This window comes from Ovis aries, chromosome 2, assembly GCF_016772045.2.
Source record: "Ovis aries strain OAR_USU_Benz2616 breed Rambouillet chromosome 2, ARS-UI_Ramb_v3.0, whole genome shotgun sequence".
NCBI classification, from domain to species: Eukaryota; Metazoa; Chordata; class Mammalia; order Artiodactyla; family Bovidae; genus Ovis; species Ovis aries.
The window spans coordinates 88,045,249-88,058,534 of NC_056055.1; the positions used below are offsets into that span (position 1 = coordinate 88,045,249).

At 46.3% G+C, this 13,286-nt stretch overlaps 1 protein-coding gene across 4 annotated transcripts in view; it reads right to left on the reverse strand.

Moving 5' to 3' along the window:
- SLC24A2 (solute carrier family 24 member 2) overlaps window positions 1–13,286 on the reverse strand; it is a 287,824-nt gene that overhangs the window by 46,974 nt on the left and 227,564 nt on the right. For all 4 annotated transcript variants that reach the window (XM_042243477.2, XM_015093243.4, XM_042243475.2 and 1 more), the window contains 2 exons: window positions 4,117–4,215; window positions 868–986 (listed from right to left, as the gene is read on the reverse strand). In XM_042243477.2, the coding sequence (XP_042099411.1) occupies window positions 868–986; window positions 4,117–4,215 (218 nt within the window). The remainder of the gene's footprint in view (window positions 1–867; window positions 987–4,116; window positions 4,216–13,286) is intronic.

Consider the following 13,286-nt stretch of genomic DNA (forward strand, 5'->3'; position numbering starts at 1 on the left):
GTATAAATGTTAAGTGTTGTAGCCATTAGATCAAGCAGCTATCTAATGGTTGCAGCACTGAGTGGTGGACTGGACCACAGTACCGACTAATTTCAACTGCGGGGACAAAAAAGGCCAAAGGGGGTTAACCAAAGAATGACAGCTGTGGTTTCTCTGTTACTTAATCATGGCCCTAAAGACACAGAGAGGATTAGACTGCAGCAGTGATCAAACTTTATCATCTATTAAAAATCCCCAGGGACGGGAGTTAAGATGATGAATCCTTGGATGTGTGTACAATACAAAATAAAAAGTTCAGAAGAAAAAAGTGCCAATTCCTGGGTGCTGCTTCTCAGTGATTCTATTTCCCATTGGATCTGGGATATGGACCAGGGATCTGCATTTTTATCCCCAGGAGATTTGATGTATGACTCCTCCAGTCTCACTCTGAGAAACAGTGGCTTGGAGAATGCGTGTGTGCGTGCTAAGTCACTTCAGTTATGTCTGACTCTGTGCGACCCTACGGACCATAGCCCATCAGGCTCCTCTGTCCATGGGGTTCTCCAGGCAAGAATACTGGAGTGGGTTACTGGGCCACCTTCCAGGGGATCTTCCTGAGCCAGGGCTGGAACTCGCATTACAGGTGGGTTCTTTACTACGAGTGCCACCTGGGAAGCCTGGCTTGGAGAATATGCACACTTATATGATGAATGAAGAGTCTGATGCATGCGGTGCCCTGGCTGGTACGGGGAAGTGCACACAGGGACAGATGACTCAGGGGTCCTCTGAGCTGGGAGCTAGGGCCTCTGAGGAGAATGCAGGTCTGTGCTGTTATGCTAAAATATTGACTCACACAACATCCTGGAGAGCAATGAAAAACTGCTGTACCTGGGCGTCTGCAGCTTCGATGCTGTGGGAGAGATTTCCATTTTGTACTGGTTCCGAAGCATCACTGGAGGGTGTCATCTCCACTTCTGTGCTGGTGCTGTTTGGGAGCTCGATTTTTTCTGTGACAAAATTTAGACACAGAGAAAGCAAGCAAATGGAGTCACTGGGGGGTAAGAGCCATATTGAGAGGAACATCCTAACATGTTGGGCCAAGGGAGAAGGTAGTGGCATCCAAGGGGTGATAAGACCCAGGGCTGGGTTGTGCCAAATGTCTAGGATGTTTTTGCCCCCTTGCCTTTCAGTGTACTCAGCCCTCCTCCTCTCTTCAATAGCTCCCTGGCATCCCCGCTGGCCTATGTCTGACCTTGAGTACCCTATCAACTCTAGGGGTATGCCTTCTCTAGACTGGGCAAACTTACCAACTTGCCATTTAAGAACATGAGCATGGACGTTTTAAAACCAAAACCATACCCAGTCTCCACACTACTGTCTATACCCATGACCACATCCTGCAGAGATTTTCTTATGGCAGGATCTTTTCTACTGTAATTACATTCTAGAAAGGACATTTATTAGCTTGGGCTGCAAGGAGACTTGAGTCTTAGGCTGTGCTCCAACAGAATCAGGTGGTGATCTTAGGCAAGGCCCCTCATTTCTGCAGAACCTTACCTATGCGATGAGGGGAATCAACTGGGTAACCTCCAAGGCCCAATACTTCTAGTTCTGATTCCCTCAGGCTCAGTGGGTGGAAAGTTCTACCAGGGCATTGGTGTTGTGGGTAGGGCAAACCTGGGAACCTGGCCTTCTCGAAATGCCTGGAGAATACTACTTGGCATCCTATAGAAGACCAGGCAAAGGCAGGGAATGAACAAGTAATTGAGGTAAAAATCTGTGTCATTCCTGCCTGAGAAGCAACACTTGACTAGTGACTCTCAGGTAATGGTTGAGTACTGGGGCTCTGGCCACTGGGTACCACAGGCAGGCCTGGGTTCATACTCTGATGCTACTGCTTAAGCTGCGGGGTCCTTAGTATGTGACTTAGCCTCTCTGATATTCAGCTTCCTTATCTGTAAAACTGGGATGATGCAGATTTAGAGAATGAAATTATGGTGGCTGGGGGAAGGATGGGGAAAAGGGATAGTTAGGGAGTTTGGGATGGGCATGTCCACACTGCTATATTTAAAATGGATAACCAACAAGGACCTTCTGTATAGACTGTGGAGCTCTGCTCAATGTTATGCAAAGCCTGGATGGGAGGGGAGTTTGGGGAAGAATGGATACACGTATATGTATGGCTGAATCCTTTTGCTATTTACCTGACACTGTCACAACTGTTTGTTAATCGGCTATACCCCAATACAGAAGCAAAAGTTAAGAAAAAATTGGGGTGATGATGACAATAGAACTACCACCGCTGCTCTGACTAATAACAATATGATCACAGGGCACACCTGTAGAGGCTGCATAAGAAAATAAACAATGCTGTCAGCACAGTGCCTGGAACAGAGCGAGCAAAGAAGCAACATAAACTGTTCGGATCCACTTTACAGCACCTGACTTGCGCTAGAAGGTTTTTTTCCAGGGCTCAGAGGAACACCTGCAGGTGATCAGTGATCGGGCACCACTGAGGTTTTTTTGCCATAATTTCAGGGAGAGGGAAATATAAAGGGTTGCCCTCTGGCTGAGCTGGGTCAAGGCTTGGGACTTGTCAAGTCTAGGAGTTCGGCTGTGTGTGGTTAAGCATCAGGGTCACCAGGAGAGCCAGAAAGCTCATCAGTTTCAGATGTGGGCAGCTTCAGGCTGCTCAGAAAGCATTAGAGTGTTTCTAGCAACTTCAGAAAAACTGAACATTTCTATCACTGATAAAATTACTGGGAAATAATTTGAGAGTTATATAAAAATGGTTGAATTTGAAGGAGCCAAATTTTGGAAGTCACCGGGAATGCTATGTTTATTTTTGCATTTCAGTTGTGGAATACAGAGGCATAAATACATTTGAATTAGGAAAGCCACTGAAACTCCAACTTCTTTTATCTTAGTAGTAATCATGTTTTCATAATGATGTTCTGCTGTGTGTGATTGTCTGTTTTTTCCTAATATGCTTGGTTCAGTTGTTTAAACTAAAAAATACTCAGTACCTTAGGAAATACTAAATTTGTGTTTGTGTGTCTGTTAGCTGAGTTGATACAACTTTAGGAACAGCCTTTAATGACCAAACAAAATGGGGTTCTGGGTCCCAAAGTGAAGTTAAGATTGTAAGAACAGACATGAACATATGAGAAGAAGCGACTTCCCAGGAGTGAGAGCTAACATTTTAGTTTCTTTTTTTCCCCCCCCATACCCAATAGAATCTTGACTGTTTCTTGGCCAAAGATTTTTCCTGAAGCTAGAAGTCAGGAGAACAGAGGAGACATAAGCTCTTCTAAGGAATGTCATATATTTTGAGTGCAACACTGTTAAATTTTGTCTGCAGATAATTTTAGTTTCTTGGGCATCATGTATTGCATAGATCCAGATTAGGGTAAATTTAGTCTGAATTTAGAATTTGAGAGCTACATTAGAGTCACAGACTGGAGAGAAGGAACATTATGTTCCAAGTTAAAATAAGACCAGTAAATGTCACGATCTGGTCACAAAGGAACTCAGAAAAAGTCAACCAAAAGGGACCGGGGCTAGTGGCTGAATTCTTAAGAGGGGAGAGTCAGGGCCATCTTGCAGTGACCTGGGAACTCAGTTCAGGAGCAACCAAGTGAACATCTAGTAATTTGGTGGGGGTGATGCAGGAGATGTCATAGGTATAAAATCTGGTTACCAAGCAAGAACTTCAGAAAGGGGACTCTCACCTTTTGTCAAGTGTTAAATGACAGGTCTGTGTGTCCCCTTTTTGTGCAAGCTCCCAAATGGAGTGATTTTCTACTCCAGTGGAGATGTATGGTTAGGAGGTGGTATAAATTTATTTTAAAATTTTTTACTTACTTAACATTATTATTTATTTATTTTAGATGGCTCCTCATAGAATCATTTCACTCTTTTTAAAGTTCCCCTGGGAGTAGGTGACATATTGGGTCTGTTCATGCCCTGGACCCACCAGGGGAAGTGGGACTCTTTCGGATGTCCGAGAAAGGGCTGAGCGACGGGGTTCTGTGTCTGCACTGAGTTGGGGTGCCCACACTGGGTCCTGCTTCTCTGCCCGCTGCTTCATGCACTCCAGGAATGAACAGCAGGGTATGGACATCTCCCCGTACTCACCCACGTGATTGGCAGCCCCGTTCTGCCTCTCGTTCTCATCCACCTGACACTTCTTCTTGGCAATCTTGTGGAGAATTGAAGCCTTTTCTCTGAACCTCCCTGAAGCAAGAGAAAGTAATGGAAAGGAGACGGGGTGAGAAGGACGAGAAGGAGAGAGGCTCCTGGCAAATGGTGAGGCTCTGGCAAAGCAGGCGCCTAGCTTTCTTAGCTAGGGTGTCGTCCAGTGGTGACCACTCCTTTCTGCCTAACCGAGAGGCCCTAGGCCCTGCATGAAGAGTCCTTTCTTACCTTGTGGGTCCCTCAGCCCAGTTCTCTCCTTGACAATCTCAAGCTGCTGGGTCACAGACAAAAGGTTTCCCTTGGACCTCTTTCCTCCCTCCCAATTGCTTACAAAAAAACAAAACACCAATCCTCACCAAAACTCCCTCCATTGCTGTGATCCCGAAACAGGTCTAGACACAGAACCACTCTGGAGGCATGGCCATTTCTCTGAAATTAGATGCTCATCCCAGGATTGGCTTTTGACCGTGGAAAGCCAAGCCCAGGGGTCCTTTCATTTGACTCTCGTTTTCAAACATGTATATTAATTAACACTGTGGTTTCTAAAGGAGTCGGGCGCATACACTGCAGTCAAATTAGCTGAGTCAGCTGCAATGAAAGCATCAAGGAGGCAACTGATTGCATTTGGGGATTCAGGGCACGAAAAGTAATGTCTGTGGGTGATGAGACGCTTAGGGAAAGGTTCTGGAAAAAATACCATTTTCAAAGTAATCGTTTTAAACAGCTGTACCACAAAATTAATGCTTCATTTCTTCTCCATTACTGACATAATTAATGGGTAAATGCATGCAACAAGCACAGAAAAAAAAAAAAACCAAAACATGCAAAAGTGTAGAGATTAGTGAAACATAGCACATTTTTCTTTCTTTTTTAATCCTTAATTCCCACTGCCCCCTCCCCCATCCCTTCCTCCTGGGATTATTCAAGGTACAAAGGAGCTTCATTTTAAACTAATTAATTATTGCCTACATTTAGATGAGTCCCTGAAAATACTGTAACTCCTACAATTTTCCCACTAGGCATTTGCGGTTGGCTCGGTTCTCTAGCAGGATATTAGCATGGGAGCTTATTCTACTTTTCTAGAACAGATCACAACCAAACCAAATTAGCCTCAAACTAGTTTCTCCTGGAGAGTCCATCCTCCTAGGATGGGACATGGCAGGTTGGCATCCCCACCCCCCCACCCCCCCCCGTGGACGCAAATCCAGGGGAGTGGTCATAGAGCTGACTTGTGCGGTTGGCTGGGAACGACAGAAGCAGTAAGCTAGAGACGGACCAGCTGACTTCAATGGTGAAGGTGACGCAGGAGAAGCTCCTTCTGCTCAAAGGCTCCGTTAGCCTTAAATCTAGATGGCTGCTTTCACAAGGCAGCCTCTAGGATGTCGGTCCCTTAGTCTAGGTAATGAATGTGCCCCGCTGGACACATTCTTCAAGGAAACAGGAAGAGGAACATTACACAGAAAAAAAGTAGGTCAGTATGTGGCCTGGGTTGCATAAGGAATGAGAAAGAAGGACGAAGTGATGGACATGATGTGCCCCTTGAGGGACAGTGAAGGTCAGCTGGAGGGTATTTACCATGCTGGAGGGTATTCTGCATTTAGCTATTTCTATTTAATTGCCAAGGAAAATCTGGGGAAGAAAGAGGGGAAGGAAAGAAGTCTGGGGACTAGGAGAAGGAGGAGACAAAAGGGAATAAGAACGGAAAGAAAAAGGAGAGAAAAAGAAATAATTCAATAATGAGGAGGAAGGCAGGGAGCTGGGACTATCTGGAGGTTGCCCAAGCAGCATGGTTGGAAGACACTTTCCTGTCTTATTTGGGGACTAGGTGGCTGGATAACGGAGAGTGATTCTCAGCATTTGGCAGCCTGAAGCCTAAGGAGGGGTACTACGTGTGTAAGACGACTCTAAGAAGTCCTTAAATCACCTGCTGAAAAGCCAAGAAGAGGAAAAGGGAGGTTCTGAAATGTTATAGAAGATGATGCTTCTACTAATAAAGCCACTCTGTGGACTCAGGGTTAGTCTTTGAACTTAGAGCAATCTGCAGCTGTATGATCAACCATGGCTATTTAAAAATTACATATAAGATAATAATAAAATGAGCGAGCATTCAGAAGAGGAAGCAAGCTTGGGGAAATAAAACCTGAAATAAACCAATCCAAGTCAAGCCCCAAAGTCATGAATCGTGGCGGAGAAAATCGCTGATAGTTAATCACATGTTGTGTATGGTTCCAAGGATCTTTTCGGAGCTCAGACGAATGCCAGAGACAGAGGAGAACAAAAGGGCCCCCACAGCATGGAGGACTGTGGCCGCTCCCTCTGCCAGGAAACATCTTTCAGAAAAGGGCTGGCCACTGTCACTCGAGGGCTGGTTTCCCCAAAGTCTCTAAAGGAGGAGTGCGAGAGGAGCGGAGGAGAACTGGGATTTCTCAAAATATTTTCAGAGACCAGCGAGGGTTTTGTAGGCTGTGTGCATCCCTCTTCCCACTGCCACAGCACCTCAGGTTTTCTGTGTTACGGAAAAGTGGGACAGACTGACCTGACCTGTTTCCTCTTGGGGTTCAGCCCTGGGGCAGAGGCTGCCTGGGGAGCAGCTCTCGTCCACCCACCACTTCTACTTCTTTAATAGAACTTCTGTCCCAGTTTGCAGGAGCTGGCTGCCATTCTGCTGTGAGGGTGCTGACAACAGTGGCTCCAAGGCCTAAAAGGATTTTCCCTTTTCAGAGACTGGTTTCTAGAAAAGCAGCAGTGGAAGGCCCACCTTCAGAACTTAGCACACGGGGAATTCCTTGAGGGTGCTGGAGCAGACTTGCCAGGAGGGCACCTTCATTCCAGCCCCAGGACGCCCCTGGGATCACCACGGGGCACCTTCTGAGAGAAGCTGTGACGATGAGGCTGGCAGGACAAGACGGAGCACAGAATGTGATTCTCAAAGGGGCCCTCTGGGTGTGCGGGTCAGGAGGACTGGCCCCTTCAGGACCTGTTCAGCCTGAAGCCACAAGCTGAGAGATCACCCTGCAGTATGTGTGTGCGTGTGTGTGTGTGTTTTGGGAACAGCACAATATCGTGGTTAAAGGGATATGATCTGGGATTCATTCCCAGGTGCTCAGTGGTAAAGTGGCTCCTGGCAAAGCAGGAGACGTAAAGAGACTCAGGTTTGATCCCTGGGTTGGGAAGATCCCCTGGAGGAGGAAATGGCAAACCTGCTCCAGTATTCTTGCCTGGAGAATCCCACGGACAGAGGAGCCCAGGGGTCGTAAGAGTCAGACACGACCAGGCAACTTAGCATGCACGTGGATGTGTTTTGAGGCAGCAAGTCCTGGTTTAAGCCCCAGCTCTCTCCCTGGCTCTGCTAGGTGAGAGTTGATAAATCCCTGAATATTTCTGAGTTTCAGTTTTTCCGCTTGTTAAATAGGGATGCTAACCACTGACTCCTGAGTTAAATGCAGGGCTTAAGTGAGAAAATACCTATAAAGGGCTGCCCACAGCACCTGGCATTGGGAGAACTCTGTAAACAAGAGGAAAAAGAAAACCCAACCAACAGCCCAGGGGCAAGGGTTACACGGCCCTGTGCTGCGTTAGAAGAAGCCTTGGCATCTCGTCTCTCAATTAGCGGTATCTGACCTGACAGTGTAAGCATCCCGCGGGGCCTCGCTGGATTGGTGTTTAGTTTTCTGTGATTCCTCCAAAGTCAGTTCCAAAACTGATTAGAAGGATCACTTTATATCTCCTTGAAATTGAGAAGGTCAAGGTGAGGGAGCTGGCCCTCTGTGTTTTAAACTCTGATACCTTTGTGATCTTCAAATGGAAAGACAGTGATTAGCTTTCTCCCATCACCTGTGAGGACAGAGTGCCGGAAGGGCTGTCGGTATTGCACAGTGGATTTGGGGTGGCTCCAAAGAGTTTCCTGAAGCACCAGGGCTTTGCCTCCTCTGTGTCTCAGGCTCAGAATTCTAAAATAGCAATAATGAACAGAACACCCAGCTCACACAGTTGCTGGAAGACTTACTGGTTTAAGACACATCAGGTATTTAGATGGCCCTGACATACAGTCAATTACTCAGAAAGGGTTGTTACTATTATGGAAGTGAATGCAGGATTTTCACCCCATAAATTACTGAAGATGAAAAGCTTGATATTTAAAATAGAATGGAGGCTTAGCAGCCTCTGGTGCAAGAGACCTTGGCCGTAAAGGCACCACTTTCATTGACTATTTTAGGCATGGATTCCACTTTGGCATAGGGGTTGACATGGACAGATCTAAGAAAAACAACTGTAACTGTGTGCCTAGGGATAAAGGAGACATTTTTGAGCAACTTTTCAAGGTGAGTGAAGGAGTGACTTTCAACATGTTTTAAGGAGACTTTAAAAAAATATACGCTGTTGCGTGTGAACCTTTAAAGTATATTTTTATATAGTGACAGATATTTGTATACTTAAAATCTTAGAAATAGCAAACTCGGCTCAAATCGTGAGGCACCTACGTCAAAACCTAGTACACAGTTTTAATATAGTTTAGCTTGGTCTGAAATTTGCAAAAGAAAACCAGCTGAGTGTTCTCAGGGGAGTGTGTGTTGAGGGGGTGGTAGGGACACGTGGGAGGAAAAGATCAAAGCAGAAGGGCTTATTATGAAGAAGAACAAATTTTGGAAAAACAACCAGGCATCAAAATCCTCAACCGATCTCTCTGCCATAATGCAGGAGCTCCAGGCTGTGTCGCAAAATCACCTTTGGAGGTTCTGTTTCCTCCAAGGTAAAGCATTTTACTTTTGTTCTGCCATTGATTAATGAAAACAGCCCCTGGGAATTCCTTCACATCCTTCCCACCAAGTCATCAGCAGCGCCCTGACAGGAATGCTTTGGGCTGGAGATGAGATTAGCTCCTGGCTGCCACAGAGCATTCTGAGCCCCAGCAACATGGACAGGACCAAAGAGATTTATAGATGTAAAGGGACTGGCCACACACACCTCGGCAAACAGACCTTGGTTTGGGAGAAGAAAAGGAAAAATGAAACAGGAGGGAAAACTCAGTGTGTTTGAAATTATTTTTTGTGTTTTCAGTTCTGCCTTTCCTGTCTCTGTCTTTGAAGTTTATGGCTTGGCTGGCAGCTTAAAAAGCAACAGGGCACCTGAACTTTCCTCCTGTTTATCCTTTTTTTTTTCGTTGTTCTGGAATCAGAGACTCAGGTCAGGCAGCCAGGTCATCGTGACTCTGAGAAGCACTATGAAAGCGATGTGGCAAAGAGCAAACGCTGACCCTTGGGGTCATTGTGGGTTCCTCTCTTTCTCTCCTACCTCACAAGCTATCTGTCAGCAAATCTGGAGTCTCTGCTTTCAGCGTATTTCAGAACCTGACCACTTCTCGCTCCCTGCCTCCTGGGGCTGAGCAACAATCCTCTGGCCTCCCGGCCAGTCTCTCTTCCACCACGTCTTCCCGGTCCCCTGGGCTGGTCTTATCCCAGGATCATTAGCGGTCAGGTGACGCCACTCACTCCTCTATGCAAAATCCTGCAGGGGACCCTTAGGGAAAAATGAAAACCAAAGTCTTGCCAATGACCTGGAAGATTCTGTCCAGTGAAGCTCACCTCGACCCTCCTGCCTTGTCCCCTCCCCCTCTCCGAGCTTACTCTGCACCAGCCACGCTGGCCTTCTTGCTGTTCTGGAAAATACTGTGCTCTCTCCACCTCAGGGCCATGGCCTTTGCTGGTCCCTCTACCTGGAATGTTCTTCTCCCAGAGATCCATGGGCTCCACTCTCTCAACTCCCTCAAGTGCTGATTTGTTGTTCATCGCTGTTCAGTCGCTCAGTTGTGTCCGACTCTTTGTGACCCCGTGGACTGCAGCACGCCAGGCCTCCCTGTCCTTCATCAAGTACTGATACTTGTTTACAGATGTCACCTTCTCATTGAAGCTGCTCTGAGCAGCCTATTTAAAGGTGCAGCTTTTCTCTCCAGCACTTGCCACCCTCAGCGCATTTTCTCTGAAGCATTTTCCACCACCTCAGTCACTGTATCACTATTGCTATTGATTATCTGCTGCTTCCCATTAGCAGTCAAGCTCTGTGAGGGTGGGAATTTTCATCAGTTTTGTTCACTGCCGTATTGAGCCCCAGTGGGGCTCAATCGATCCTTGTGTTTGTGGTTTCCAGGCAAGCTGATCAAGTTCTCACAAGCTTCCTATTGGCTAATAGGCCAAAGTAAATCCTTTCAGGTCCACTCAAGCCCAGCGCCCCAGTAGGGCTAAGGGTCCATATATAGAGCCCCAGGAACTGTCTGAAGTAAAGAGGAGAAAATAGGGTGGACCAAGTTCATGTTGCAGAAGTGAAATACAGAGGGGCACCCAGTTGCCTCCCTTCTGTCCCACCTCCCCCCGATCAGGTCCCCAAGGTGGGCACTGCAAGGAACAGGAGGCAGGTGCAAGAGGGAGCGCAGTGAGCACCGCAGAGAGTACAGTAGGCAAGCTGAGCTCTGGCTCTCCTTGTATGAAGATGCTCCTCATTTGTCGAGGCCTAATGGAAGGCATCACCCACTCAATGGACATGAGTTTGAGCAAACTATGCGAGATAGTGAAGGACAGGGAAGCCTGGCACGCTGTAGTCCACGGGGCCACAAAGAGTTAGACACGACTGAGCAACTGAACTGAACTGAAGGCCAGACCCGAAGTCTCTCTACTGATACCCACGCGCTCCTTCCCAAGTGGAAATCTACCCACTGCTCTCAGGGCATTTTGTACTCATCACAGCCCTTATTTCAGCTTGCTGCCAGCCTCTCTGCTTTCCCCGCCAGAGGGCAGGCTTCTCGGGGGCGGGGACCTCCTCTCAGCCATCTGTGTATTTCCCTATGCCTCCACAAGTGTCTTAGAGTCAAGCTTGGCACATCTCATGCACTCACTGAATTATAGTGAAGCTCTCCCTATATCAGCTCCCCAGGGAAGTCTGAGCTTTTTTTCCAAGTCAGTACAGGTCACAACCAATCTTCCTCTCTGCAAATATTAACCAAGCCTGTGCTATGAATCAGGCAATTTTTGATAATAAGATCCATCTGGTGCCCTTGTAGGGTTCACAGCCTGGAGCCAGAGAGACAAGAAACAAGGGCTTAAGATTCATGCTGTAACAGTGGGGGCCTTCTCCTGAGGGCATGGAAACTCAGATAATAAAGTTCAAAAATACTAGACACTACTTTGCAGCTTGGGCAAAAGTAAGGTCCACTTGCATTCCACAAACTGTCCTTCTGGGGCAGCTTATTCATCTAATACCATCTGGCCTGATTTTTATTCTTAAAAGCAAAATATTAAAAATAAAAGTCTTGTCCTGCATAAGAACATAGAGTTTACTTATTTATTGTAAATCTACTTTTGAGATACAACCCTCAAGTTATTCTAATTTTTGCAAAGTATCATGTAAAACCAATTATAAGGTTCCATTGACATGAATGGAAATCAAACTAGTATTGTAATAAAGTAATTTATAAAGCATCTTTAGTAAATATTTTGTGAATGGACCACATAATAAAGATGATTAACATAATTTAACTGTAGTATATTTACAGGCATAATCATAGGACTAGTTCCTGTAATTAATAAGAATATTTACATAATCTCAAGCTGTGGCCAAACTCATCATATAATGAAATGAAACAGCCTGATTTCCTCATTAAGGCTTTTAAAAATAATTTCCTGTAAGAATGACCTTTGGAGTCACCAGTAAGGCTCAGATCTGTCCAGGTTGTGAATTGGTTCTGTCATCTCTCCTAATGGGGTCACCTTATCACTGGAAATAGTGTCCCTTCCTAAACATTTTGGAAAATTTCCAGTGTACTTAATGAAATTCTGTCCTTCAATCCCAATTTCTTGCCTTTTCAGGGACTTTGCCTAATCCGTCATCTTTAATCCTTCCCTTTCCCCTCAGCCTATCACCATGCTTAAGTCCTTCAACGTGGCAGCCTTTCTCTCGACTCCAGCTATCCTACGGGCACTGCTGTCACTTGCTCTCTCTTTATGGCCAAACCTCTGGAAAGGTCAGTCTGTGTGGTGCCCCTGCGTCCTCAGGGCTCCTTTGGTCATTTCTTAACTCTGCGTCTGCCATTTGTCAGCATTTCACCACTGAACCTGTCCTCGGCCACTTTTCACTTCCATGTGCCTGGCTCTCTTAGTGGCATCTGGTATTCCTCATTCCCTTCCTTGAAATCCCCTTCGATGTTCAAGGACCCCATATGTTCAATGTGCCCTATATGTGCCACCACTCCCCAGGGTCCCTTTCTCACTCCCTCTTCCTCACATTCTCCCAAGGGACCCAATGGACCACTGCCCGACTACTGATGATTCCCACATTCGGAACTCTGGTCCAGGTCTTCTCAGCCAATGGACTTCTGAATTATCACCACTGGGAAGTCCCTCTCATGGTTAAACTCAATGTGCCCCAAACTTCCTTCTATCATCTTCCTTCCTAGGAATCCGCTATTTTGCTTGTATTTTCTGTTGGTGATTTCCTCACTCCCTAGGTTTTTCAGTCACCTTAGAGGTCCTCCTCTCCCTCATATCCAGTGAACTGCCAAGTCCTTTTGAGTCTACCTTTGAACAATCAGATCCAACCTTTCCTGCCTGGATGTCGGTTATCGCCTCTTAATTGATCTCCCAGCTTTTAATCGCACTGCCTGCATCCTTATACTTTACCCTTCCCATGACTTGGAATGTGTGCTCAGTCGTGTCCAACTCTTTGGGATACTATGGACTGTAGCCTGCTAGGCTCCTCTGTCCATGGGATTTTTCAGGTAAGAACACTGGAGTGGGTTGGCATTTCCTCCTTCAGGGGATCTTCCCAATGCAGGGATCAAACCTGTGGTTCCTGCATTGGCAGACAGATTCTTTAACACTGTGCCACCTGGGAAGCCCTATGGCTTGGAATGCTGTTTATTTGTTTCTAAAGACTCTGCTTTAGGCATCTCTTCTTTCAGGAAGCTTTTCTCGAGTCCCTTTCCTGGGCTGGCAAGGTACCTAGGTACCTTTCTCTATCACAACCCTCTGATACCTATGCCATCATGGCAGTTCTCATAGAAAGCCAGAGGTGTTTTATTCACTCTCTCTCCAACTAACCTGTGGGCCCCTCAAGACAGGGAA